General features: G+C 56.8%; 2 protein-coding genes across 5 annotated transcripts in view; both read right to left on the bottom strand.

Moving 5' to 3' along the window:
• The window catches only part of ADGRB2 (adhesion G protein-coupled receptor B2), a 42,298-nt gene extending 41,161 nt beyond the window's left edge, over positions 1-1,137 (bottom strand). For all 4 annotated transcript variants that reach the window (XM_075553402.1, XM_075553399.1, XM_075553397.1 and 1 more), the window contains exon 1: positions 1,015-1,137. The gene's annotated coding sequence lies outside the window, so the exon portion shown is untranslated. The remainder of the gene's footprint in view (positions 1-1,014) is intronic.
• SPOCD1 (SPOC domain containing 1) overlaps positions 904-27,456 on the bottom strand; it is a 59,293-nt gene continuing 32,740 nt past the window's right edge. Inside the window, exon 18 of the mRNA XM_075527948.1 lies at positions 904-1,577. Coding sequence (XP_075384063.1) covers positions 904-1,577 — 674 coding nt within the window. The remainder of the gene's footprint in view (positions 1,578-27,456) is intronic.

A 27,456-nucleotide genomic window follows, 5' to 3' on the forward strand; every position in this document is an offset into this window, starting at 1 on the left:
GGCAGCTGGCTAGGCGGGCAGGCGGGTGGCATCTCCCAGCCCGGGCACCCCTCCCCCCACGGGCACCAGCCCCTTCGGTCGCTCTGCACCGACCACGGCACCGGCACCGAGGACTTTCCGCAGCCGTGCCCTCGGACCGAGCAGACTGCGGGAGTGGCCGCCAACTTGACAGCCTAAACACCCACCCCCCAAGTCATGCTGGCCCGGGGGCTGCGGGAGGGTGCGTCTGGTGCTCAGTTCAAAGCCGGGGGTGGGAGAAGCGGGGTGCGGGGATGCACAGATAAGACTCCGGTCAGAGATGGGGATGGCGAGCCAGGGATGCGGGTCCAGGCGTTGTCCCGCTGGGCGGGAGGGAGCTCGGAACAGACACGGGGGACACGACCCCAAGTCCAGGCTAGGGGGAGGGGACTTGCAGCAGAGATTGGCGAGGGAAGGCGGGACTCCAGGCAGATATGGGGGGAGGGGGCGCTGGGGCAGAAATGGAGGGGGTACCCCTTCGGGGTACAGGCGCGGGGAACGGCTATGGGCGGCACGGATCGGAAGGACCCTGGGCCGAGATGGAGTGGGAAGTGGGGAGCAGGGTCCGGCCCCCGGACCAGGAGGGGAGATGGAGGAAGGCAGCAAGCTGCAGGTTGGAGAGAAGAGCTCTCACCAAGGCGGGGGCGCACTGGCGCGATCAGGGCCGAGACAGGAGACAGTGATGGGAGTACGGTTTGGGTCAGGATTGGAGGGGGGTGGGGGCGGCTTTTAGCAGACGTGGGCAAAGGGGTCGGCCCCGTCTGGGGGAGGGGACGGTACAGGGACTCCTCAGAACGAAGGGGGCCTGGGCCCCAGGCTTGGGAGTTCCCAGAGAGATGGGGGTGGGAGGGTGCTAGCAGAACTCATTCCTCGAGGGGGGAGAATTCAGCAGAGGAGGCCAGGAGAGAGCCCCGAGTTCGGGCCGGTGCGGAAACTCCGGGCCGCGCGGGTGGGCTCGGCGCGGGGCCGGGTCGCGATCTCAGGCCGGGCACTCACCTGGGCGCCGTCAGCAGCAGGAGCGGGGGCCGGCGCTGGCGGAGGCTGCCACGGGGCGCAAGTTTGCCATCCCTGAGGCGGGGGCCGGGCCGGGCGCGGGGCGGCTCGCAGCAGCCGCGCCGAGGGCCGAGGCTCCCGCTCCGCGGAGCGGCGGGAGCAGAAAAAGCGCCGCGGAGCAGTGCGGGGCGGGCGGGCGGGCGGGCGCCGGGCCGGGCGCGGGCTCCAGCCGCCGCCGCCGCCTCCTCGCCGCGCCGCCCCCCGCTCCCCCACCCCGAGCGCCGCCCGCGCCGCGCGCCGCCTCCTATTCGCGGGCGGCGGCCGCAGCCCCGGGCCCCGGAAGCCCGCGCCGCATCCTCCACGGTCTCCTCGCGCCGCCGCCGCCGCCGCCGAGCCAGGTTCCTCCGGCCGCTCCGGCCGCTGCCGGCAGCGCGCGCCGGGCGGAGTGACGGCCGAGGGGGGACGCGGCGCCTGCGCGGGCCGGGCGCGGGAGGGGGCGCGCGCCGGGCCGGGCGCGAGGAGCCGCGGGAGAAGGGGCGGGGGGCGGGGGCGATGCGCGCCGCCTCCTGTTAAAGGGGGAGCAGCGCCAGCCGAGCCCAGCGCACCCTCCCCCTTCCCGCCCGGAGCCGCGGGCGCCGGCGCGGGAGAAGCCCCGGGTAAGCCCTCGCCCCGCCCGCGGCCTCCTGGACCGCAGGATGTGGCGAACCGCGACGCCCCTCCAGCGATACCCTGGGCCTGAGATCTCTGGAGCAACCAAGGTCTCCAGGGCCCTGAGGGCTGAAACAGGTGCCCCACCCCCGGTATGCATTGCATATTGCATCCCTGTGCATGCAGGTGCCACTCTTGTGCGCTGAACTTTGCATATGCTTATGCATACAGGTGCCCGCTGTGTGCACTGCAATGTTGCCTGGCTCACTGCTTGCATAGTGTGTTAACGTGTGCCCGACCCTGATTGCATGTTGCTTCTTCCTGTCCATAGAGATGCCATATGTGTGCAAGATTACAAGTGCCACATATGCTGTCAATCTCAGATAGGTGTCAGCTGTGTACACTGCAATGTGGTATGTTTGGTGCATACTCTAGTGTAAACTCTGCAAGGTTGCATGTCCCTAGGCACGAGAATGCTGCACGTGTGCAGTATGTTACATGATTTCCTGAAGGCCTGTCTATTCCAAGTGTCTTCCCTGTGCCAGGGGCGCCTCCGTGTTGCATCTGTTTGTGTAGAAGCAGCAAAAATGTACAGACTCAGCCCCTCCCCATCCTGGCACTGTGCCAGGGGCAGTTGGGTGGTGTCTGACCCCACATGGTTCAGGCAGTGTCCAGGGCCCTGTTTTGGCAGTTTGTGGCCTGGGCATGCTGCCACCAGGAAGGTGGGCAGACCAGAAACATACCACAGTGGCCAAAGACAAGAAGGTTAATCCCAACACCCCCCACCCCCTCCCCCACATCAGAGAAGGGTAACTCTGGCCAAAGAGGAACCAGCAGGGGGCAGCTGTGTAGAAAGGGTGGAATGGTCTGAGACACCCCCCCCCCTCTTTTGAAAGGTTCCTGAGCCAGGAGGTGTCCAAACTTGGAAGGCAAAGAAGTCTCCAATCCCCCCACTTCACCTCTCTGCTAAGAACCCCAAACCCAAAGATGCCCTTCCTCTCCAAACTACCCTGCCCATCTCCGCCGGGGACAGTAGCAGGAGGACTCAGACAGAATGGCCCCCTGCTCTGTCTCCCTCCAGAGGTTTCAGTGACATTTGTTGTGAGTGATTGTGAGAGATTATGGACCTTAATGGAAGGAGGTAATAAGGAGTGGTGAAGGAATCTCACCCATCACCTTAAGGGGATTTATGAGGCCCTGGGGCAGGCAGGAGGACAGGGCCCAACACCTTCCTTTTCCCAGCGGGAGCCCAAGAAGGTCTGGGCTTTGGACCCAGTGCTGGCAGGCAGGACTCCTGAGTTCTTCCTGGGCATCCTCAAACTGGCCATTCTGGGCTGGAGTCTCCACCACTACCTTAAAAGCCTAATCTAGTCAAACAGGCCTCTCCACCTGCCAAATGGACTGAGAGCCACACAGGAGACCCTGGGACCCCCTTTCCTTAGGTACAGTGATGGGTTGCTGGGGTTGGGGCCTCAAGGAGAAGGTGGGCAGAGATATGAAATGCCCATCAGGATGCAGGAACAGGCCCTCAGGAGCCCCAAGAACCCTGTCCTCCTTAGCCCTTTCCCCTGCCCACTGGGAGCCAGTCTCCCTCCTTATGAATATTCATGAAATTAGCATACTAGAGACCCAGAGCCCAGAGAAACCCTGGCAGGTCTCTGGCAGATGTGATGCAGCTGAGTCCCAGAGGCCCTCCCCCAGTCCCCAGGCTCCAGCTGGGATGGGGATGATGGGAGGGGCTGTCTCTAGAGAGACCACAGCCTTTTATGTGTTACTCTCCACCCTGTTCAGTCCTCACAAAAGTGTATGTCCTTGGGAAAACAGGTGGTCAGACAAGGTGAGGGACAAGGTGAGGGTGCTATCCTACCCCAGGGTCTCCTCTTGGCCCCCTGGATGGGCATCAGGGATGAGGGTCTATGGGAACTGGGTGGAGAGAGCAGGACCTCTCCCAGGAGGTGTCTCCTTCCAATGGGATATGAGGGTGGGGGGGCCTTCCCCACCTCCTCTCCCATGAGCCCCTGCCCTTCCAGACTCCTGCTGGTGATAATACCGCCCCTGAGGACTTGGCGTAATTACAAATCGTTTCCATATTCAAATCCAGCTGGTTGAGGAGAAATTACTTCTTGGATGGCCCTGGTGGGGGGTGGAAAGAGCAAGCCTTAGCTCCAGGAGGAGCCCCAGGGAGGAGACACAGAGACTAGGCAAGAGCAGGGGCAACAGCCTATACTCGAGTACAGAGAGGCTTTGGCCAGAGTGAAGGGACATGGCTTCTCCCCCGTCCCCTGATCTCCTAGCACATGGGACCGAGGAGGAGGACCCCGGCCCTGTAGTCTCATTGGCAAGTTCATTGGTGCCTCAGATGGAGGGGACCTGCCCCACACGGAGGGGACCTGCCCCACAAGGGCAACTAGAGGCCAGGTTCTCTTTCCTGTTCTCACACTGCGGTGTGTGTGGCAGGTACAGGGGTGACCTTGAGAAAGTCTTCTCAGCTTTGGGGGTTGGGGGACTTTGCTTGCTGATCTGTGAAATGGTGTAAGTAGCACTAGCCTGGGCTCCCTTAGGAGAGAGAACACTGAGCCTCTGGACGAAGTCTTTATAGGCAACTCTTGAACCCACCCTCGCCCTCACCCCACCTCCCTGGCCTCCAAGTTGATTCTACCTCCCAGCGACCCCAGGAGGTTTCCAAGGGTGGGCTCCTGATGGAAGTGGGCTGCCATCGCTTTCTCCTGAGGAGCATTTGAACCACGCTGCCACCCGTGCTCCTTTTAATAATCATTACCAAATGATTCGTATTTAGTGACTAACAGCCACCATTAGCTAGGGGGGTGGGCAGCTCAGGAGAGGGTGTGCTGGGGCCAGGATGCTCCCTGGCCTCAGCCTGGCCTCCCGCTGGGGCGGCCGCAGTTCCGCTTCGTTGTCCTTTAAACAGATGAGAAAATGCTCTTCTTTTCCCAATGATTTATTTGGCCGGGAGCCTGTACAGGCTTCCTTCTAGCCCGTGGGACCGAGGCACACCCCTCACTCAGTCCCTGCCAACCGTTGCCACTCAGCTAGCACCCCCTTCCCCAAAGCTCTGAAGACCAAGGTCCCCTTCTGGTTCCCACTTCCACCACAGGGGCTCTGAGCATGCCCCTACAGGACACTCACATCTGAGTGACAATCTTCTCACCAGGGGCTGCCCAGTCATAGCACCAACAACTCACTGCCTAGTCGTCATAGATCCTGGAGGGGGGACCACACAAAGATGGAAATGCTGCATGTCTACCTTCCATCCTTCCAGCTGCAATTGCTAAAAAGGAGCTCCAGGCAACCTGGGTTGCCCCAGGCTACTGTTTGTCCTTTTCTTGGTGCTATAGATTTGGAAGAACCCAAAATACCCAACCCCATGGTCACTGAATCAATTCATCTCGACTCCAGAGGACAGAATTAGTAGATGTGCCCCATGGGGGTTTCCAAGGCGGATGCACATGACCTTCTCTTTGCTCCAGATAGCAGCCAAATGCTTTAACCACTGAGCAATCTCAATTGAGCAGACAAGGGAGGATTAGCTACTCCCTAACCAAATCTTCCCAGAAGATCAATCCCAGGGTCCTGTGGCGTCCATCTGGGCAATGCCTGTATCCTCTGGACCATCGGATCAAGGGTGGAGAAGCCCTTTAGAGACCTGGTGATCTTCCCACATAGAGGCCTTCCCCTGACACGTGTGCCCAAGGATTTGTAGAAGTTGACAACAAGGTGGCCTCCTCCTGGCACATAACCAGTATCTCTGAGAGCTTGCTGTCTTCTCGACACTGAGATCCAGGTCATCAGCAAATCCACTGGCTCTGTCTTCCAAAACATTCCAAATCTATCCACCCTTCCGCGAGCCCTGCTGGGACCGTCGGTTAAACACGGGACTGCTGATCAAAGAGCAGAACACCCCCCCCACCCCCCCACCCACCCCACCCCCAGCAGCTCAGCAAGAGAAAGAGCACACAGTCGGCTGCGGTAAAGACCGACAGTTCTCCTCTGTCCTACAGGGTCGCTGTGGGTCCGAATCCACTCAAGGGCAGGGGGCTGGGTTTGCATTTGTCCACTTTTCACATCCCCCCTGCCAATCCCTGAGTGTGAGCCACCTTCCTCTTGGGGGCTGGACTCTCCCAGGTCCCCTTTCTAGCCCCACCCATTCTCCTGAAGCAGCTCCTCCCCTTCATTCCAATGGCGCTTAGCATCAAATACAAAGTCCTCCCGGCTCTGCCCACCTCATCTCCAGAGCCACCTCCACTCCGGCCTTCATCCCACATATGATCCGGTCATACCAGCATCTGTGATTGTCTTGAACAACTCCAAACACTTCCTCTGGCACAGCGGTTCTCAACCTGTGGGTCACAACCCCTTTGGGGGTGGAACGGCCCTTTCACAGGGTCACCCGATTCATCACAGTAGCATAATTAGCAACGAGGAACTGTATTAAAGGGTTGAGGTGTTGGGGAGGTTGAGAACCACACTGCTCTAGCGCTTCCCACGGCTTCGCCTTTCTCAGCACGGAGGACTAAACCCGCCACATCACCTCCTCCAGGAAGCCTCCTTGCCACCCTGACCACACACCAGGCCGTCTGTCCCCTTGTTGCTGCTGTCAGTTCCCTCCCGTTGATACCGACTCGTGGGGACCTAGTGTGGTTCTGCCCTGTTTTAATTCCTTCATAGCTCTCCTTACTCTGAAAATACGTTGTTCATTCCCACACATGCGACCCGTCTCCCTCGCCGGCTTGTGAAGTTCATGAAGGTGGAAAGGAGGAACGTTGTCACCCAGTCCTCGCTGGGTCCCCTGGCACCTAGAGTGATGGCAGGCACGTGGGAAGTACCCAGCATTCAGAAAGGAAGGAATGAAGGCGGGGGTGAATGATGAAGGAAGGAGAGCCTTCGATCTGTGGCCCACGACCGATGCTTGTTGAGTACCAGTTTCCAGAGTGATGCACCTGGAAGTGTTTGGGTTCTGGGGTCACCGATCTGGATTCCTGACTGTGTCCCTCCCCAGCTGTGGGACCTTGGACAGGCCCTGTGTGTTCTCCAGCCCCCGTTTTCTCCTCGGTAGGTCACAGGATGGGATCGCTCCAAGAGTGATGCAAGGGCCAGACCCCAGGCAGTGTCATCTGCACGATATGCCACCTGCCATCAGGTCCCTGACCTTGAGGGCTTCCCAGGCCCCTGGAGAGAGAGGTGTGTCAGCAGGAGCTCTCATCTGCAGAGATTAGTGCCTGCAGCGGGCGCCTGCTTCAGCCCAGGTGAGCAGGGTGCTCGCTCGCGTACATGCGTGTCTGTGTGTGCCGACGTGTGTGCGAGATCCCTGCAGAGAAGTGGAATCTGGACTCATTTCTCCGTGGCATCCTCTCTCCTTATTTGGAAGGTCTTTTCTGCCTTCCATGTCCACGGGATCACACGCGCACAGACACACACGTGAAGGCATGCACAGACAAACCCATAAGCACGCACCTGCCCCACCGACAGACATGTACACTGACTGAAAACACAGTCATCTAAACCACACACACAGCCTCAGGACACAACATAGCTCCCCGTTTCTGGTCCCACGAAGATCTTTCTGGTTTATCCATCAGCTATGTCGCCTCCTGCTCAAAGGCAAGGTCAGACACAAACGCTTCTGGCTGACGTCAGGAAGCACAGGCATTCATTCCCCTTGGTAAGTCTGAGTCCTCCCTGAGGTCTAATTCTACACTCTCCTGCTGTAGGCCTTAAGGAGAAGGAACCCTGGCAGCCACTCAAGATTGGTAGGCACGTAGCAGGTGGAGATGACGGAGAAGTTTTCTCAGTTTTCTGCCAGAGTGGATCAAAACCAAAAAAGCAAACAAGCAAATTCGCTGCTGTTGAGCTGATTCTGGCTCCTGTGACCTATCGGACAGGGTCAACCTGCCCCTGCGAGATTCTGAAACTGTAACTGTGAAGAGGAGTAGAAAGCCCCATCTTTCTCCTATAGAGCCACTGGTGGGTTTGAACTGCTGGCCTTGCAGTTAGCTGCCCGGCACGTAACCACTACGCTGCCAGGGTGGAGGGTGAAGGACAATCTCAGACGTGGGTCAGGACACTCAGTGGGCACAGGGGCACACTGGCAGTGCAGGGCCAGGACGTATTCCCACCCACTGGGATGCCCAGGCTCTATCCCCTGGGTTTGATGCCGCTTGGAATCTGCTGGGATAGGCTGTGCCAAGCAGGACATAACGGGCAGGGTGAAGTGACCTAGAAGCCTAAAGGGTCCAGATCATCCTGTTGCTCCCTGACAGTGTGCGAACTGCTTGTCACTTATTGTCCCCTTGAATTGGGCATCTTCCATCTATATGCCAGGTACTACTGAGTCTAACTCGTGATGCCTGTGTGCATCAGAGCAGAACTGTGTCCCATGAGGTTTCGATGGCTGGATTTTCAGAAGTGGATGGCCAGGCCTTTCTGCTGTGGTGCTTCTGAGAGGACCTTAACCATCAGTCTTTCCATTAGCAGCTGAGTGCAGTCACTGTTTGCCCCACTGGCCCCTGAAGTGGCTATGGTCACCCCCTTTTTACAGATGAATACTCTGTGCCTTAGAGAGAGGCCAAGTCAGGACCCGGGCCTCCCCCTGAGTGTGTGTGTGTGTGTGTGTGTGTCCCTGCCTTAGTCCTGCTACATCCTTATCCTCCTTGCCACCCCTCAGAGGACAGACCCACCTCCAGCTGTGGAAAACAATGGATTCTGGGATTGGAGTTGTCTTCCAGAGAAGACCAGGTAGCTCAGGGTGAGATTTGTGGGGGTCTGACACCAGGACCCAGCCCTGAGATTGGGGGCCCAGGTTGTGAGGGGGGCAGCAAGCAGAGTTACTGAAGGTATTGGGAAGGACCATGCACCCCTGAACTGACTGTCATGCCCCCTGGCCAGATCAATGCCACTTCTCAAGGACACAGTGCATGGTGACCCAGCCTCTGGCCCTTGAACACACAGGAAGCCCCGCTGGGGGCTGCGGGGGGGGGGGGTCCTTGGGTCTTCCTGCCCATCTGGCACAACCATGACCTCCTAGGGGCTCAGGCTTGGGGGTGGGCTCCTAGGGGCTCAGGCTTGGGGGATACGGGTGCCTGCCTGTTGTGGAGGGAGGGAGAGGCCCCAGAGCGCAGAACGAGCGAGTGTGCTGTGTGTCAGAGTGGGAGTGAGTGGGGCTGAGCTTGGGTACACGTGTGGGTGGTTGTGTGCGTCAATGTGTGGGGGGAGAGTCTGTGTGTGTGTGTTGTGAGCCTGTGCGCAGGATGTGTGTGTCTGTCTAGGCCTTGTACGTCAGTGGCCAGGGCCTGGCTCTGGGGATCTCTGCTGTGTATGAGTGCGCATGTGCGTGCCTGCGTGCGTGCGTGCCTGCGTGTGTGTGTGTGTCCGTACACAAGCACATGCTCGTGTCTTTGTATGCAGGGCATATAGATTTTCATGCATTCCTTTTTCGGATGTGTGTACCGTATGGTGTAGCACGCATACATGTGTGATGTCGGGGTTTGTGCAGCTACTTGGTGTCTGGGTGACCATGAGGTGTGTTAACCGGGCACTTTGTGTGTCATGGGAGTTAGTGTGCAAGTTGGATGCGTAGGTTTTCTCTGCGTTCAGTGAGTGCTTGCGCTGAGCTGTGAGCATGTGTATGCATGTGTGTGTGAAGAGAAGGGAGGTGTTGGCAGGCTGTGTGTGCCTGTGCGTCTTTGTGTGACCGGTGTAAGTCTGCATCTGTGCATGTCAGTGTCTGGGCCGTCTCTGTGTCTGGGCTGTGAGCAGACCCCTGGGTTCTGGGTGAGCCGGGTGCCTGCTGGCTGGTCCTGTGTCCTTGGGATTCTTGCCTTTCAGGCCTATTTGAATCAGTCCTTCTCAGGAAGCCCCTTTTGGCTGCCAGGCCGGGACCTTGGTCCCGGTCTGCAGGCCACCTTCCCAGGGGTCCCCCTCCTAAGGGAATGCAGAGACTGCCTGGAAGCGGGTCAAGGTCACTCTTCTCCAACTGTGAGGGCTCCCACACACTACCTCAGAAAGGGCCCCACTGCCGAGCCGCCCTCAAGCCCTGCGCTGCCCTGGAGCCCCTGAAATGAATTTTAATTTCCGCTCTGGGCAGCCGGGAAAAGAGTCCGCACCGACTGAGGGGGTGCAGGCAGAGGGGTGGCAGAAGGGAGCGTGGATTTGAATTTCAAAGCAGCTGGGACCCAAGTGCAGTCAGCTTGGCAGGACCCTGCGTGCAGCGTTTGTGTGCCGGTGCATGTGCGCCTGCACGGTGGCCTGGCCGTGTGTCTGAGCACACTGTTTTGTGACTGGGCCTCTGTGGGGCAGCCCCTGCGGAGGCCGCAAGTATCAGGGAACGCCCGTGTCAGCTGGTCTGCCAGAGGGTGTCTGCGCGCGCGTGGATGGGGTTGGCATCGGCTAGTGTGTGTTTGTATGAGCCAGTCTGTGCCTTTGTGTGCCCCCTGCCAGCCCCTGCCTGAGTCTGTGCGTGTGAGTTAGTGCGGCTGTGTGCCTGTGTGTCTGAAGCCACGGTGTGGACGTCCCCGGGGGGCGAGGGGGAGTCAGAGTGTGTGTAGGCGAGCGTTTGCATCTGAGTGTGTATCTGTGAGTCTGGGTGGGCGCGTGTTTGGAGGAATGAGTCTGTATGGGCGTGTCTGTGACTTTGCGTCCGTCCGGGTGCCAGCCCCTACGTGAGTCTGAGTGTGTGTGTCAGTGTGTTGGTGTGTTTGTGTGCCTGGGTGTCTTTGTCATGGTGCGTCTGCAAGGGTTGGCACATCAGCGCTGGTGCCCAGGTATTGGCGAGTGTGTGAGTGTGCAGGCCCATCCCCGGCGGCCAGTCCCTGCACGTTGTGTGCCACCACCACCACCCCTCGCTGGCCAGGAGAGGACCACACAAAGGCCCCTCTCCCCACAGAGACCTCAGGCTAGACAGGCTCCACAGGCGGCCGGCTGGCAGCTCTGGGCAGCACCTCCCTCTCGGCCCCCCAGCGACTGCTCTGCGACCCGCAGGCGCTCAATGGACTTGGGGAGGCAATGGCCGGAGAGGATGGGCCGTTAGCAGTGGGGGCAGAGCGCGCAGGCTGTGTGCTCTCGCTAGGCTGAGGGCGTGGGGGCAGCTCATCCGTCTTGGGTAATGGACCTGCAAGGCTCAGAGATGTTTGCTGTCCGGTGGCTGTATGGAGACGCAGGCTGGAGAGCAAGAAGGACCGCCCGCCGTGCCATGCCTGCCGACTGGGCCTGAGGAGGCGCCATCCAGGACAGGCACGCAGGTCCCCTCCCAGTCACACCTCATACTCAGGAATCAGGGGTGTCCCCAACACTTGCTCCGGGGTCAGGTCCCCTCATGCACACCTGAACACATACGAATCCAGAGACAGGCAAGCATGTGTGTCCAACACACCCTGTCCTGACCGCCCCCGCCGGCCTTGGGCCTTGGTCTCTGGAGTGAAGAGATCAGAGGCAGAGGGAGAGGACCCAGCAAATAGGAGAGACCTGCATCCCTCCCTCTCTCCTCTCCTCTCAGTCCCCAAACTGCACCCTTGAGGATGCAGACCCCAAACCCAGTCCTTCCCATAAAGGACCACCCCACAGTCAGAGGCCGGCAAAAGGCCAGAGTCACGCGTCCCCAGGGACCTGGCTGGACACAGGGAGATGATGTCAGCTTGTCCAGAGGTCAGTAAAGGAAGAACTTGGCTGGAACGTCGGTGTTCAGGTTCTTCTTCCCTGCCAGATGGGCAGCGTGCTTTGAGAAGGGCGTGCAGCTGACTCCTCCCAGCGAGGCCTCTCGAGGGCTGCCCTCCAGACACTGCCCGCCGGAACCGAGGACGGAAATGATGAGTCAGAGTGCAGACCCCGGAGAGGGGTAAGGAAGTGCTCTTCACAATAGTATGCAGAGCCCTCCCTGGAGAGAGAGAGAGAGAGAGGGAGAGAGAGAGAGAGAGAGAGAGAGAGAGAGAGAGAGAGAGAGAGAGAGAGAGAGAGAGAGAGAGAGAGAAAGTAGGGGGTGAGGCAGGAAAAACATCACTGAAGGCCTCCTCGTAAGCTACCCCAGGGGTAGATCTTACTCTGAAAGCAACAGAGATCTGAAGGGGTTTAGACGGAGAAGGATCATAGTCAAATGTGTTTGAGGAAAAAATAAAACGGGCAAATGGCTCGCTCATTCATGCGTTGCACACATATTCCGTCTTGGACCCCAGCACCTTCTGGTCTCTGACCATGGCTGCTTACGTGGTCTTTACACTCTCGGAGGGGAGGCAGAGGCAAGCACAGGAATGTACGTATGGAAGGGCTGGATTGCTCGGTGTGATGAAGAATGACAGTCTAGTGTAGGGGCAGAAGGTGTCCCTGGAAAATAGGAGGCTCTTAGGGTGGTCAGGGAGGTGTCCCTGAGAAGGTGCCATCTGAGGAGAGACACGGCGGAGGCGAGGGCTATTTGGAGGAGAAACTGTTCAAACAGGGGGATTGCAAGTGCAAAGGCCCTAAGGAGAAGCATGCCATTTACTCAGATGGGCAAGGCTGGTGGGAAGTCGATGCGTTCTATTTTGGACATGCTGCATTAAGGTGCCTTTAGGACATCCGGGGACAGGTGACCAGGAAGCAGGAAGGATCTGAGCGGAGATAGGGTTTCAGGAGAAAGGAACCTTGGGAGCTGATGCAGTAGGAGAATTGCAGAGGCACTGAAAGAAGGGGAGTGAGGGGCAACCTGAGGTGTGAGGGCCAATTCGGGGAGACTGGCTGCAACCAGTAGTTAGTGGGGTTGGGAGCCTCTAATCTGAGTGGCAACCCCAGAATGGTCCTGGTATCCGTTGCTCTTCCTTTCAACCCTGGCTGGGCCCACAGCATCTCCTCACTGTCAACGCCTGGGAGGGAACCCAAAAGACAGACTAGGTTGTTGACCGAGGTCCCCTTTCCGGTAACCCCTACCGTCCCTCTGCCATTCTAACCCCCTACCATCCCTCTGCCACTCTGCCAGCCATCAAAGTTGCCATTAATGCTCCTTCTGCAAGCAACTCTGCCGCCTCTCCCAGCTGCTACCAGTCCCGGGAACCGTGGGTCTGGAGGTCTGGGTCACAGGCTTCGTAGGTGACTTCTGACCTTCCTTTTCCATTTGTACGAGGATTTGAAGGGACAGCTCTAAGCAGAAATATTTCAGTCCTGGCGCGCTCGGACTCCCCGGGGCCTTCCCACCACACCTCCAATAGAGTTCGTGATGTTCAACGGGCTTGTGGTAACCGTTCAGCAACTATCCCTGATTTGTAGTGGTTGCCAATTCCCATGGTGTAAACCCTCCCACGGTGGCCAATTTAAGTTGCCCATGTGAAGCCAGGCTGTCAAAATTCCTAAATATTTAACAATCGGCTCTCGCAAGCTGGTAGAAGCCTGCTCCAGAACATTGGTCAGACTCTTTCTAGAGAGAAGGAAAGAGGGGTAGAAAAACAAACCCCCAAAACCCAGAGCTTGGAAAGAGGAGGGGAAAGGGAGACGGCAGGGGAGGGGTACTGCCAGAGAAAAGAGAAGAAAAGTCGGCCTTTCTGGCCTGCCTATTTTGTCCACCCATTGTCCCTCCAGCTATAGTCTGTTAGCCATCTATCCACTGAGCTTTCTACTCAAAGGGTGAGCCGGTATCCAACCCTCCACCCTCTTTCCCTGCCTCTCTCCCAAAGTGGCTGCTCTTATTTGGACCGGAAGATCAGACAGCCATCCTGACCCACAGCCAGATCACAGCTATGGTCACTTGTAGACGGGTGACCTGGGTGTCTGGCCCAGCTCTGCCACCAGCTCCCCTTCCCTGTCCTCCATTTCTCCATCTGTGAGTTAGGGGGCCAGGGGTCCTCTCCAAAGGCCCTTTGAGCTGTGAGATTCTGCGCTTCCGTTCAGTCCCTGTGTTAGCTCTGGTGGCAGCTCAGGGCCTCCCCTCTCAGACATACATTTCCCCAGCCTCTGAACCCCCTCCCAGTTCTGGCGGCCCCCCACTGCCTCTGGCTCCCCAGGCTCCCAGATAAGGGGCCCAACTAATTACATTAGGATTTCATGCCAATTAGTAAACAATTACACGGGCAAATTGGTGCCTAATTTGGAGCAATAACAACAGCTCCATTGGCCGAGGAGAGATGACTGCAGCGAAGGCCATTCACCCGACCTGGCCTGGCAGGGCCCTGGAGGAGGAGAGCTGGGCTCTAGCCTGGGCCAAAGTCGGCTGTCTCCTTTAAGGCTCTCCAGGAAACCATTTAGGCCAATGACGTGGTCTGCCCAGGCCTTTGCTAACCTAATGGTGTAGGGGGCGTGGGGAGAAGGGGCGAAATGGGGGCAAGAGGGAGCTGTGCCCAACTTCTGGCTTCTTTGGGGAGGTTGGAGGATTTGAGGAGGTGGAGGAGGGCAGACAGCATGTTGTCAGTTCCGCGTCCTAGCGGCCCTGGGTACAACAGAAGCAAATACCGCTGGGTCCTGCATCCTCCTCACCCTGATTATTAGCTTGGAGCCCATTGTTGCAGCCACTAGGTGTTCATGCGCCTTGTCTTGGAGCAGCAATGAAAGACTTGGATGCTGGGGTGGGTCACGGGAACATAGGCTAGCGAGAAACCAGTTGCCCCAAAGTACAGCATGGCAGAAGTCACCTGGGCTGCAGAGACAGCGAAGGCCTGGCATGCCACTCCGGGGAATTTCAGCCTTCTAGAGGTCTTGGGAGCCGCCCGGGACTCAGAGTTTGGGGAGGGCAACTGTGTCCAAACTTACTTTAGGCTCCACCGGAACCGCCATCCCACCGACAGCTTGCCATGGGGCCTCGTCTAGTCTGTCCACTTATCACCTCTGGGACCACTGGCCTTGCCTAGGACCAGAAGACCAAAGCAGCAGTGCTCTCCTATCCTCCTTCCACGCCGTCAGCAATGTACCGCCCGAGACACAGACCCAGCCACACTCTTCTGCTGACACCCTCAGGGGCTCCTCACTGCGCTCAGGTTGAAGTTCACCACAAAGCCCTTCACCCTTGACAAGACCACTGCTGACCTCCCTAGCGTTCCCTCTCCTTCAGCCTTTGTAGCTACCCTGTGCCCTGAAGCCCACACACCTGATAATCCCGGGCTTCTCCGTGCCTCTAAACCATGACCTGGAAGTTCTCCTGCCTGAGCTGTTCCCCAGCACCTCTGCCATGTGGCCAACAGCCTCCTCACAGCCCTGTGAAGCACCAATTCTCGCCTCTGATGTCTGTCCAGACCCCCTCCTTCTGAGGCTCTGCTCCTGTGGTTAGTTGCTGTTGACTTGGTTACGCGGTTGGACCGCTAACTGCAAGATCAGCAGTTCGCTCCAAGGGGCTGTCTGCTCCTGAGTTCATCTCAGAAACTCACGGGAGCCGTTCTCCCAAGTCCTATGTTGGTTTGGGTTTTGCTTCCGACTCATAGTGACCCTATCACACAGAGTGGACTTGCCCCATGGGATATTCCCAGCCTGTAAACCTTTGTGGATAGAAACAGGCGGCCACAGCTCTCTTCCCAGAGCAGTCTTTAGTCAGCCGCCGAGCACCTAACCGCTGGGCCCCGGCCACCTCTGGGCCACAGCTGTTTGTTTGCATCAGGTCTGCCCATCTAGGAGGACTCCGAGCCACTTGCGTGGGCGGGGCCTGTGGCCGATTTACTTGCTGTTGCCTTTGCCTTGTGCAGAAAGTAAGAGACAAGACAAGGGATAAGCGAGAAAACGCTTTCCTCTGAGGACAGTGGGGAAACCGAGGCAGGGACTCGAGAAAGCTGGAGGATGCTTCCCTGCGGAGGGAAAGCTGATTTGCCCATGCCCACTGGAGACCAGCTCTGCTCCCATGCCTCCAGAAGCCTGGAGTACTCGACAGCCTCTCTCCTCCTGCCCTTTCCACCCCTGCAGCCAAGGGTTGCCCCCGAGGGCAGTTCTCGATCTCTCTCGCGAGGCTAAAAGGAGCCCTGGTGTCCTAGTCTACAGGGCTGCCAGCTGCAAGGTCAGTTACTAGTTCAAGCCCACTAGGCGGTCCAAGGGGGAAAGCTGTGACGTTAGCTCCCATAAAGATCCACCCAGTGGCTCAAACCACCGCGAGGATGGCACGGGACTGAGTGGCATTTCGTTCTGTTGTACAATGGTTCCCTATGGTCAGACCGACTGGACGGCACCTAACGACGATGACGACGACAAAGATTCACAGCCCTGGAAACCCAAAGGGACAGCTCTACTCTGTCCCATGGGATCACTGTGAGTCAGAATCGACTCAGTGGCACTGAGTTTGGTTGGGTTCATGAGGTCCTTGATAGAGCTGACAGGATCGCAGCGTGAAGGCCTGTGGGTAGACTCCAAGAGGCACCTCTGAAGACCTCCCTACCGGAGTGACCAATGGGGAAAGAGGGTGCTTGGCCCATTCCAGGGAGGCCAGGTAGAGGCCAGACATGGGTTCCGCCCTTTCTGGAGGCAGGGTGACAACGTTCCTGGGAGCTTGGTTCTCACTCAAGGGGCTGCCACTCCATCTCAGGGCCCATCAGTCACGTTAATTACCGAGAAAAAGTTGATTTCTCCTCATTTCCAGACTCCAAATGACAGTGCCATTAGGTTGGTAATGTGCTGGGAAATTGTGCGTGTCTGTCTTGGAACATGTCTTGAGCCCCCGGCAGGGGGTTGTCGCTGAGACTCTCTGTGGCAGAGGGCCAATCGCTGGAAGCAATGCTGTGCCACCAGAGCAGAACTACGTTCCCTCTCTGTTCAGCGGGTACCAGCGGTGGTGGTGAAACTATACTAGGCCACGGTCTGGGGAACAGCTCAGATCCACATGAGCAAAGCTAGAGGTTCTTCTTTCAGACTCAGGAGTCTCCTTGTCTCAGCCCAATTTAAACTCAGGCCCATCAGAGTCCAGGATTCACCCGAGACTTATCCAGAACCTTTGCTTGCGCCTGCCTCCTTATTGGACCAAGAAATATCCGGAAACTATCATGCCGCTAGGAGCGAAGAGGTGGCCATTCCCACACCTTCCTTCCTTCCTTTTCCAGCAAAGCCAATCCCCCAGGTATAAGCAGGTCACCCCTCCCAACCTTCTGCATATATCTTCACCCTCCTCAGCTGACCCTACTTCACTATGGTACATAATCTACTGTCAATTTGAGACTTAAAAGTGAAGGGGTGGGGTTTAGCCTGTCAATCAGATCTCAGCTTGATGACCTCATCTGGAGGCGCTAAGGAGATAAATAGCTCACTGGGAGCAGGACACAACACTCAGTCTCTGAGAGACATGCTTGTCGACAACCCACATGGAGACATGCTGATGGCAGCCATGGCCTTGGAGCTGGAGAAGCCACGTGGAGACCCCTGCCAGCGCTGAGATGCTTATAACACCACTGGATCCACTAGACTTCCCAACCACTGGCCTGTGATCTTCCTGTATTCGGCATCATTGCATGTGTTTCATGAGTCTGAAGAGGACTTTATAGACTGATATCAGACATATGGACTAATATCAGACTTATGGACTAGATCTGGACCGGGCTGGGATGTTTTCTTAATGTACAATTACACTTTATATCAAGCTCTTTCTTATACACATGAGTGTCTATGAATTTGTTTCTCTAGTCTACCCAGACTAACACATTCACGTAAGAGGAAACTGAGGCCCAGAGAGGTGGAGTGATTAGCCTGCACTCAGATCTTAGAGCTAAGCTTGGTCGCCTCATGAAAGCTAGGGTCCTGGGTTGAATCCAACCAGTATTCTAGTACACATTCTGTGTCCCAGCTCCTGGTAGTGAGAATGAGACACCAACAGGCCCTGCCCTTAGCAGCTCAGGTTGGTGAGGGAGAAGCCGGATGGAAAAATATAATTATAGCTCAGTGTGATTTGTGCTGACACAAAAGAGAAGATACAAAAGGTTTATCCTCACTAGTAATCAAAGAAATGCAAATTAAAACAACAATACGATGCTGTTCTGTTTTTTAACCCCTTGAAACTAATCCAGCTTGTTGGTCTTTTTAAGATAGCAGAGAAATGGAATTCAGGGTGCTCTCAGTCTCTGCTGATGGAAGAGAAAATTGGAGCAGCTCTTGTGGAAGGCCATCAGGCAGTGGTGTCAAGAGCTTTAAAAGCAGGCAGACCCTTTGGTTCCATCCATCTACCTTCCGCAGCGCCATCCAAGAAGTAGACCGGATGTTGAAAAGGCACGGTGTACAAGGATGCCTGGGGCCATGACCTGTAACCACAGAGGGCCACGGCCAACGTGGATGGCTAGCAAGCGAGGGTTGGTTAAATGAATGGTGACACGTTCATGTGAAGAAATACTATGCCACCAATTAAAAGTCATGCTCTTGACAGATTTATAATAACCCGGGAAAGTGCTCGCTACAGAATGACAAGAGAAACAAAGCAAGAAATGAAACTGGACCTGTAGGATGGCTGGAGCTTCATCAAGAAAAGGCTGAAACCAGGGGGAGGGTCCCATGGGGACCAGCAAACAGACCTGGACCTATCTAGGATCTGTTTTCTTTTCCTCTTTTCTCTCATCTTTTTCTCTTCCCCTTTCCTTCTTCAGCTGTAGGTTTTCCTATTGTTCAGACTAGGATATGGATGGGTTGTCTGATTATATGGGTTGGACCATGGGAGGGAAGCCCTGGGACCATGGGAGGGAAGGCAATGAGACCAATGGCCCCAGAAGGTAATGGAGGAAGAAAGAGGTGGGGAGAAGGGGGTGGTGAGCAGATGACGTCATGGACAGGGGAACAACTAGGGAAGCGGAACCAGCATCTAGGAGAGGGTAGAGATCCTGTGAGCATTCGAGCAACACCAAGCTAGTGGAGAGGAGCACTGAGAGGGGGGAGAAGGGGGAAAGACATGGCGGGGCAGGAGGAGGCAAAAGGAAACAGAGGCAAGCTCTAGGAAGCAAAGGCACAGATAGGGAGATTAACAGAGGTGGGCACTTATGCAAATACATTAATCCATAACAATAGTGGTATTGGCCTGTGTACATGTATTTATAAGACAATACACTGAAGCTGCAGACAGACCTTGGGCCTCAGCTCATGCCGTCCCTCAATACAAGAACACTTTGTTCTAACAAATTGGAATTCTGTGAAACTCACCCCTGCCCTACCCCCACCCCCCACAGGATCACTGCAGAGAAAAACAGGTGCATAGCAGATGTGGTGAAGACAGAGGATGGTGCCCGGCTATTAAAAGATATAGTATCTGGGGTCTTAAAGGCTTGAAGTTAAACAAACGGCCATCCAACCATGAAGCAACAAGCCCACATGGGAGAAGCACACAAGACAGTGCAATTGTGAGGTGTCATCGAGACTGGGCAACGGGCATCAGAAGATCCACAACAAACAGTAAACAAACGAACAAAAATGCATTGGTGAGAATGGAGGGGGGTTGGAGTGGAGACCCAAAGTCCATCTATGGGCAATGGAACATCCCCTCACAGAGGGATCACAGGGAGGGGTGAGTCAATCAGGGTGCAGTAGAGCACTAATGGGTCACGCAATGTACCTCTTTTTCCTGGAGGCCTCCCCACCTCCTGCTATCATGACCTCAGTGCTGCCTCCCAATCTAGACTAGATGGGAGCACGTACATAGGTATAGGCAAGAGATAAAACTCACAACACGTGGAACCCAGAAACAGGAATGGGAATAGAGATACCAAAAGGGTAGGGGGGGAGAGGGGGAGAGCTGGGGAAGGAGGGGGAACCAATCATAATGAATAACACATAGCCACCCCACCCCCCCCCCTGTCAAGGGGAAGAACAACTGAAGCCAGAGGGGAAGGGAGATGGTGGCCGGAGTGAGGTTTGAAAAGAATTAACAATATACAATCTATCAGGGGGCCGTAAGGGGGAGGGGAGGAGGGAAGGAAAAACGGAGTTGCTGATCCCAAGGGCTCAATGGAAAGTAAATGTCTAGAAAAGAACGATGGAATATACGTACGAATATGTAGGATACAATTGATGTATGGTTTATAACAAGAGCTGTAAGAGCCCCCAGTAAAATGGGGGAAAATTTAATCTAAAAGAAAGTGCAATTGTTTTCCCCTTCAAAAAAGAAAGAAAGAAAAGACTTAAATAGTGCATTTAAAGGACGTCTGGAAGAAAATAAACCAAGAGTTCTCTGAGGGGATTATGGGGGATGTCTGTTTCATTTTAGACTTTTCAGTTTCTTCCAAATCACCCACAAATGCTCAGGGTGGGGTGGCAAGGGTGGGTGGGAAGGTGGGAAAGGTCTTTAGAAATGAATGCAATTGGAAAGGGTGGAGGCAGTCAGTCCAGGATGTGGGAGCACAGTTGAGGGGCTCCTGATCCAGCCCAGGAGAGGCCAGGAAAGACTGCCTGTGGAGACGGTGCCTGCATCCTCCATCTCTTGAATTGAGTACCCCTATGATTGAGCTGCTCATGTCAAGTCCAGCAGTTCAAAACCACCAGCTGCTCCCTTGGAGAAAGATGAGGCTTTCTACTCTCAGGAAGATTTACAGTCTTGGAAACCCAGGGAACCGTTCGTTCTGCTCTGTCCTGTAGGGTGGCTATGAATCAGAATCGACGCAGGCAGTGCGAGCCACCAGAGGGAGGACTGGTGTTCTAGGCACAGGGAACAGGATGTGCAAATGCTCAGAGGCAGCAGACACCCTGACCTCTGCTGGAAATAGCTTACCTGACTGGGGGAAGGGGCAACAGGTAGGGCAGAGAAGGATAGAAGGGACTTTGTGCTCTCAGAGTGGAGCACTGACCAGGGGTGTGTGTCTGTCTGTTTGTCTGAATTGCGTTTTCGGGAAGACTGGCACGGCCCCAGAGAAGGGGGCAGGAGCCTGGCCCGGAGCTGGGGTAGGGCGAGACACTGCGCGTCAGGTGGCTGGTGCATTGTCTGGGTGAGAGAGGGGCTGGCCCGGCGGGGTGGTGATGGCAGAGGGAGGAGGGGCCAGCTGGAGTGGTGATTAGATTTGACAGGACTCGGTGATTAATTGGAGGAGAGGCAGGGGAGGGGGAGGAGAGGCTGCGCCTCTGACAGGGACCGTAACGCAAGCAGACACACACGCACACACACGCGCGCACACTCAGAATTAGACTGCACGGTTTGGGGAGTGGCATTCTCCCCCCAGTTCTCAAAATGGGCAGATTGAAGCTTACTTGCTATTTGGTTGCAGACCCAGGAAGAAAGCGACCTTGACCCCATCTGCATACCTTGGCTGGCCTCCCCGCTGCACCCTGCTCCTTGCCCCCCACCTCTTCACTCCCAGCTTGCAGCTTGGGGAGGAGGAGGCAGGGCGTGTGTAAGAAGCCCCCCGCTAGGACGTGGACGGACACGTCGTCACATATTAGACACTGTCGCACCCAAGGATATGAATCCCCATAAACACAACAGTCACCCATGGAAACCCTGCGAGTCAATCACAGGCGAACAGGGGCTGTCAGTCAGGGGGGCCTCCACGATCAGTCCCCGGCTGGGTTTTACACATAGGCCATTGTGCTCAGCCAGAGCGCCCACGGTCCTTTGGGTGGCTCCACGCCCAGCCCTGCCCCGATTCTCCACTCTCCAGGACAGGACAGAGCTGGCAGAGGGGCCCAGCACAGAGTACTGGCACAGGGACCATCCGTGAACCGGGGCAGAAGGGAAGGAGGTCTCTGAAAGGGTTGCCAAGGCAACAGGCTCCCGCAGAACCAACCAGAGGCTTCGATTCTCCACTCTTATTTTTAGAAGTTGGGCTTGGGCTGGTCGGGCCGGCCAGCAGGCCAGGTTGCCCGGGGCAGTGCCTGTGGGTACAAACCCAAGCCTACAACGTCCTGAGAGGTTCTGGTGGGCATTGCCCACCCCCAGGCGTCTGTAGCACACCCCCAGCAGGCCCTTGTTTCTTCACACAGGGCCAAGGTCCTTTCGCAGCAGGACCCTCCCCCTCCAGGCCGGGGTGGGCACAGCCGGACCTCCCACAGCAGCCTGTGCATGACTAGCTTTATTTAGGGGGCTAAGAAACCGGAGTTTGGCCCGCTTTGTTGAGATGATGTGCGTGGGGCTTGCAATTATGTCAGGATGAGTGAGTGTGCGTGGACTGTGTGTGCATGCTATTTGGGGGTACCCTCCAGGGGTCCTGGTGGACTGCTAACTGCAAGATCAGCAGGTCAAGCCCAGCAGTCGCTCCGTGGAAGAACGGAGGGATTTTCTGTGCTAGTAAAGATTTATACCACTGGAAACCCAAATGGTCAGGTCACTCTGCTCTACGGGGTGCTTAGAAGTTGGAATCAGTGGGATTGGTTTCGAGAAAACTGGTTTTCGTGTGTGTGTGTGTGTGTGTGTGTGTGTGTGTGTGTGTGTGTGTAAATAAAGATTCACAAACTTGGAAACCCCATGGGGCAGTTCGACTTGCCCTACAGGATAGCTATGAGTCAGTCAACTTGGCAATGAGTTTGAGCTCTGGGGTTCTCCACAGGGCAAAGCAGAGGTCTTCCTCTCTCTCATTTACTGGGCCCAGAACTCAAAGGGGAGGACAGGCGGAGAGCCGACATTGGGAATGGAGGGGCCGGACCCCGTGTCTGAGTGGGTAGCTTCCGAGGGGACAGAGGCTGGTGGCAAGGCCAGTGAGCCACCAGACAGCCCCAGGGGGACCAAGTGACTGGGTGGGAGGAGCAGTTCAGAGGAAGCTCCTGACTTTCTGGTGACTCCTCCAGCTGCTGGGGATTTCTCAGTTGATCTGGGACGGCTCTGTTTGCATCTCATTTGCCTATATTTGCATAACAAGGGCCTAGCTGGCACTGGAGATTGAAATTCCTGGCCTGGATAACTGTGTGAAAGAGGGGCCTGGGGAGACGAGCTGGAGTCCAGGGGCCAGAAGAACACAGGTGGGGGCTGACTGTTGACACTGCGTGTCCCCATCCAATCCCAGGACCCTTCACTGGCTCCTCACCCCAGGTGCAGGCGGGGCAGATGACTGCAGGAATGGGATGGGGAGGGGTGAATCAAGTGACCCTTTGAGAGCCCCCAGCAGTCGGCAGGGGGCTGGAAACTCAGCAGTTCCTGCCACCTAGGGTTGGTCTGAGGAGCTAAGCCACGGAGCTAAGCCACGCTTTAAAGTCCTCCAAACAGTACCTGGCACAGCGTTAGCTGCGAGTTGTAAGAGTCCCCTCTTATCTGTCATCCTGGGACCTGGCCTTGTCCCTCCAGCTGGAGAAGCAGAACTTTCTCTGTCACTGCGAGAGTGGAAGAAGTAGGGGCAGGGGCAACTTCTGTTTACTTGTATTCCCCTCCTCCCTCAGAGCCCACACTCCCCTTTTCCCCTCCCCCCAGCTCCGCCCCCTCCCCACCCCGAGGCCAGGATGCCAGGAGGGCAGCCAAGTCTGTGCACAGAACACAACGGTTTGCTTAATATCCTTATTAGCTGAATGAGTGTGAATGAAGGAAACACACAGACCCGCTGCACGAAAGTCAAACAGCAGCCTGGGTTGACTGACCCAAGGGCAGCCTGACAGGCAGATGTTTCAGCTCTGGAGGCCTCAGCTGGGCTGGCCCAGAACAGCGGCACCCTCTCCTGTCCGTTTGCATGAGGTGGTGGGAGATGGGAGCGAAGGGCCTGGCCAGTCTCCACAAGGTCAACCCTGGTTGGTAAGTAGCCCACCCCTGCAGAAAGGGCAGGGGGGCAGTGTCCACCTGTGCCTTGGTCCTCTTGTGTCCTGTGGCTGTCTGAACAGGGGTTGCTGCTACCTCTGTGTATCTGAGCTTGCGTGTTCGCAGCTCAGAGCCGCCTCTCTGCAGAGCAAGGCGAGGTCCTGAGGCAGGCCCCTTGGGTCTGGGGGCTGCTGCTGAGCCTCATTACCTCCGTGTTCGCACCCCTGCCCCGCTCTGGCAGAGCCAGGCCTCAGTGCCGCTCCCTGTCAGCCAGCGGCTTAGCAGTGATGGAGAGCTCTCCTGGGGCCCCCAAGGCCTCTGCCATCTGGCCAGGCTGGTGTTGGGGGAAGGGAGGCCCCTCCGACCTCAGAGAGCTGGGTGTGTGAGGGCATGTGGGAGTGCAGGTGTGTGGGCCTGCCTGTGACCTGTGTGTATGGGATGTGTGTGTGGTTGGGGGGGGGTAGTGTGGTTGTGAGGAGGATGGTGTGTGTGCAGTCATGAATGTGTATCTATGTTTGTATGAGGGGGCTTAGGGTTTCTGTACAGGAGACTCTGTGTCCCAGACTGTGGGCTAGGGTCTGGGTATTTTCTTGGGGAGCTGGAGGGTTGAGGGTGGGCAGAGAAGGCCCAGTGGGGACCGAGGCTGTGGTTTGGGAGAGAGGCACCCATTCTCAGTGAAGTCTTAGTACAGCCTTCCACCCAAAGATCCATTTCTTTCTGATCTGTTAGCACCTCTCTCCACCTACCCGAGTGAGGTGCACGGTCCTGAGTCCCACCAGAGAAGCCGGAAGACCCTGGCCGGGAGAACTAAGGAATACTGGACTCGTCTGGAGCCCTTGTGCCTGGCTGCAGGCCTCATCAGAACACCTGCCCTGGGAAGCCCCCCCAGTGACGACTCAGGATCATTACATGACCAGAGAGAGAGAGAGAGACAAAGTCACTCTGATGTAAAGTCCCACGCTTACCCAGACCTGAGCACCAGCCCAGGTTCACATATGAGCAGGGCCCTACATGGGTCACCATGGTGGTACACGCCCATACACACATCACAACACACACATGCCCACAGCCACACAGTTACACATACTGGCACAAGTGGGTACACATGCAGAAAGACACATACCCATCACCAGTGGGTAAGACCGGTGTGTGATCCTGCAGGCAGGAAAGGGCTTCAAAACATTGTGGAAAGATGGGACAGGAAGACAATGGAATTTTTCTAGGAATTTTTTGAAGGCCTCTCCTACACATTCTTAGAAGGGCACATGGACTTCGTGTTACATGCAAACATGCATGCACACACAGCTACACACATTCCGTCCCTTCGTGTCCCCTCCTACCCTCACTCCCCTCCAGGTCTCCTTCTCCAGCGTCCTCACTCACTCTGGATGAGCTGCTCCAAGGGGGGCCATGCCAGATGCCCCCTGGGCCCTGAGTGTGTGGCTGTCTACTATGTACATAAGTCTGTCTATGTCTGAGAGTCATTGTGTGACTGATACTCTGTGCCTTGAGCATTGTGTGCGCTGGGGCAGGCAAGGGGCAAGGAAGAAACCCACGGATTAATGGAATGAGATGGTGGGGTTTTTCTGTGAACCTTTTGCAGCCCCCTGGTATCTTGGTGGCCGTGTGTACTGGCTGTGTGAGTGTGTGTGCCAGCAGGCGATATGTGTCTCCCGTGACTGCATCTTGTGAGCCGTCTCCTGGAGGTCTGTGTCTCTGTTATGTTGATGGTCATGTTGCCCCTCAGTGTGCGCAGCCTGTGTACAGGGCTGCGTGGCCCGGGACCCACCGGCTGACTGGTTGGCTCCCCTCCCGGCAGAGGCTCTGGCCTGGGGCGGGGCTGGGCGGGGCTGGACTGAATCCCCCCAGTCATTGACAGTTGTATTTACAGAGCTCCGAGTAGGACATAATTGCTTCTATTAATCTTTCTCCGGTTGTTAATTGCTCACTTATCGGGTTGTGTATTATGCCGACTGTTGCTCTTAATTCGCCTCCATAGCTGCAGGTGTTTGCTGCCTTATTAACTGTTAATCGGCGCGGCTAGGGATAGAGACTTAATTGGCCCCCAGAGTGGGACGCAGGCAGGCCAGTCGGGCACTGCCAGGCTCTCTGCCTGTCCCTGGAGCCCTCACCTGTAGAGGACAGGTGCCTTCCAGGGAAGGAGCTGGCCCACCGCCATTCTCCGGCAGGCACATAGCTGCACACAGTGGTGACAACTGCAGGGTCTGGCTCCCATGCCATCCCACGGCCTGTGGAAGACAGCTGACCAATCAGCACCCATCCAGCTCCCATAGCCCACCCCACCCCCACCTGCTTTCCTCTCCGACAGGCTTCCTCTCCCCAGTGTAGGAGTCAACCTCATTCATTTTAATTACTGAACATAACTGAGAACTGAGAGGTCAGCACACATGGAAGTCGTTCTCCCCCTTCAGCCTGTTCCCTGCCTTCCCTCCGACCCAGGCAGCCAAGGCTGTGCAGGGCTAGAGACCCTGTGCGGAAACAGGGCCAGGGCAGGGAGGGTGCGAATGAGCCCCAGGAAGGACTTACCAGCTACTGAGGAGGGTAGAGCCCCACAAGAATAAGACCTGGGCCCCCATCTCAGCCACCTTCAAGGGCCCCATCTCCACTTGTGCTTACAAGGACAGGGAAGCTGCACCCGCCTCAGTGCTGTTACCGGCTGGCTGTAGGAGTTCCTGAGCTGCCTTCTGGCCCTTAGTCAGAGTAGAGGAATCCCTACTGTCCATAGGGAAACTGAGGCCCAGAGAGGGCAAGGCAGTGGCCCCGGGGTCCTCAGTCCTCTGTGGTAAAGGCTCGGACGTGGCCATTCCCCTGAGCCCAGGTCCTGCTCCCCGGCCTAATTCATCCCTGGGTTCTCAGCTCCAACAGCCCCAGCCCCAGCCCCAGCCCCAGCCCTCCTTAGCTCTGGTGTGCGAGCTTCCCCACCTCCGCTGCCACCTTTCTGAGTGTGCTCGGCGCTGGGGAAGAGCGTGCCACCCTTCACCAACCTGGCCTCCAGCCGCCCAGCAGGACATGCAAGCAAACCAACAGTCCCCAAATCCGATCTGCCACGCCACCTGGAAGTTCTTCCTGCTGTCTCACTGCCCCGTCATCTCTTGAGCTGCAACTTAGTCTGCTGCGGTTCAGTTCTGAGAGGCACCGCTGGGCTCCCAGGAGTGCCTGCTCTGCGGCAGACCAGCCCTAAGTGGGTAATGATCTTGGCGTTGGGGACTGTTGACTCTGATTCGCAGGGACTCTGTGTGACAGAGGCTAACGGGACACATCCCCATTTACAGAGAGGGAAATTGAGGCAGAGAGAACTAAGCTTGCCCATGGCTGCACAACCCTGAAAGGGCCACACTGGGGTTTCAGTAAGGCCTGGCACTGCCTGTCTGAGAGTCTGGGTGTTTCTGGGCAGCAGTGCTTGGGTGGATTCCTGCTAATGGTTCAATCAAGTGAGGTGGGGGCTGCGAACTGGTGGTCATCATGATAGCACACCCCACCAAGCCCCGATCTAATAACAGCAAGACACAAAATACTCTCATGCACAGCTCTCATGCCCAGCAAAGGGAGAAGCTAAGAACTGTCCAGGGATAGTTGCTCCCACAAGTTCTGGCCCCGCCTTTATGTTAATAGCATGCAGATATATGTAAATATACACAAGTAACCGCTCAAACCTTTGGGAGCAATGGGGTGGGGGTGACACAGGAGCCGTTGCTATGGAAACCCAAACTCGATGCCCGGCCCACCCCCACCCCTGCAGGCGCTTAGACACTTGCACAAAGAGCCAGGGTTCCCCGCTCCCCAGCCCTGAGGATCCCGAAGTCGCATAGGGGTGACCCGGAACTCCCCTCGGACTGCGTCCTCTAGCCCAGAGAATCCGGGGAGCGCGGCAGCGGGCCCCCCACACTGCAGATCTCCGAGCCATCCTCGCCAGCCCGGGGCGGCTCCCTCTAAACCAAAGGGGCTCCTTGGCCCTTCGGAATCCTAAGGACGCCTACTCCGGGCCTAGCAACACGAGACCCGCCCAACGTTGCTTAGCAACGACCCTCCAGCCTAGCACCCGCCAGATTACGCCCCTAGCCGGCTAAAGGGGAGGCGAGGCCCAGGCTCCAGAGCTAGGGTCCAAAGGTGGGCGTCAGTACTGACCAGCCCCCGGCCTTGGGGCAGGCGGCAGGATGGGGTCCGCCTGTAAACCATCCCCGCCCCGCGGGGCAAGGCGTCCGGAAGACTCGTCGGCCCCCGAT

Source organism: Tenrec ecaudatus, chromosome 1 (genome assembly GCF_050624435.1).
Source record: "Tenrec ecaudatus isolate mTenEca1 chromosome 1, mTenEca1.hap1, whole genome shotgun sequence".
In the NCBI taxonomy this organism is placed as follows: domain Eukaryota; kingdom Metazoa; phylum Chordata; class Mammalia; order Afrosoricida; family Tenrecidae; genus Tenrec; species Tenrec ecaudatus.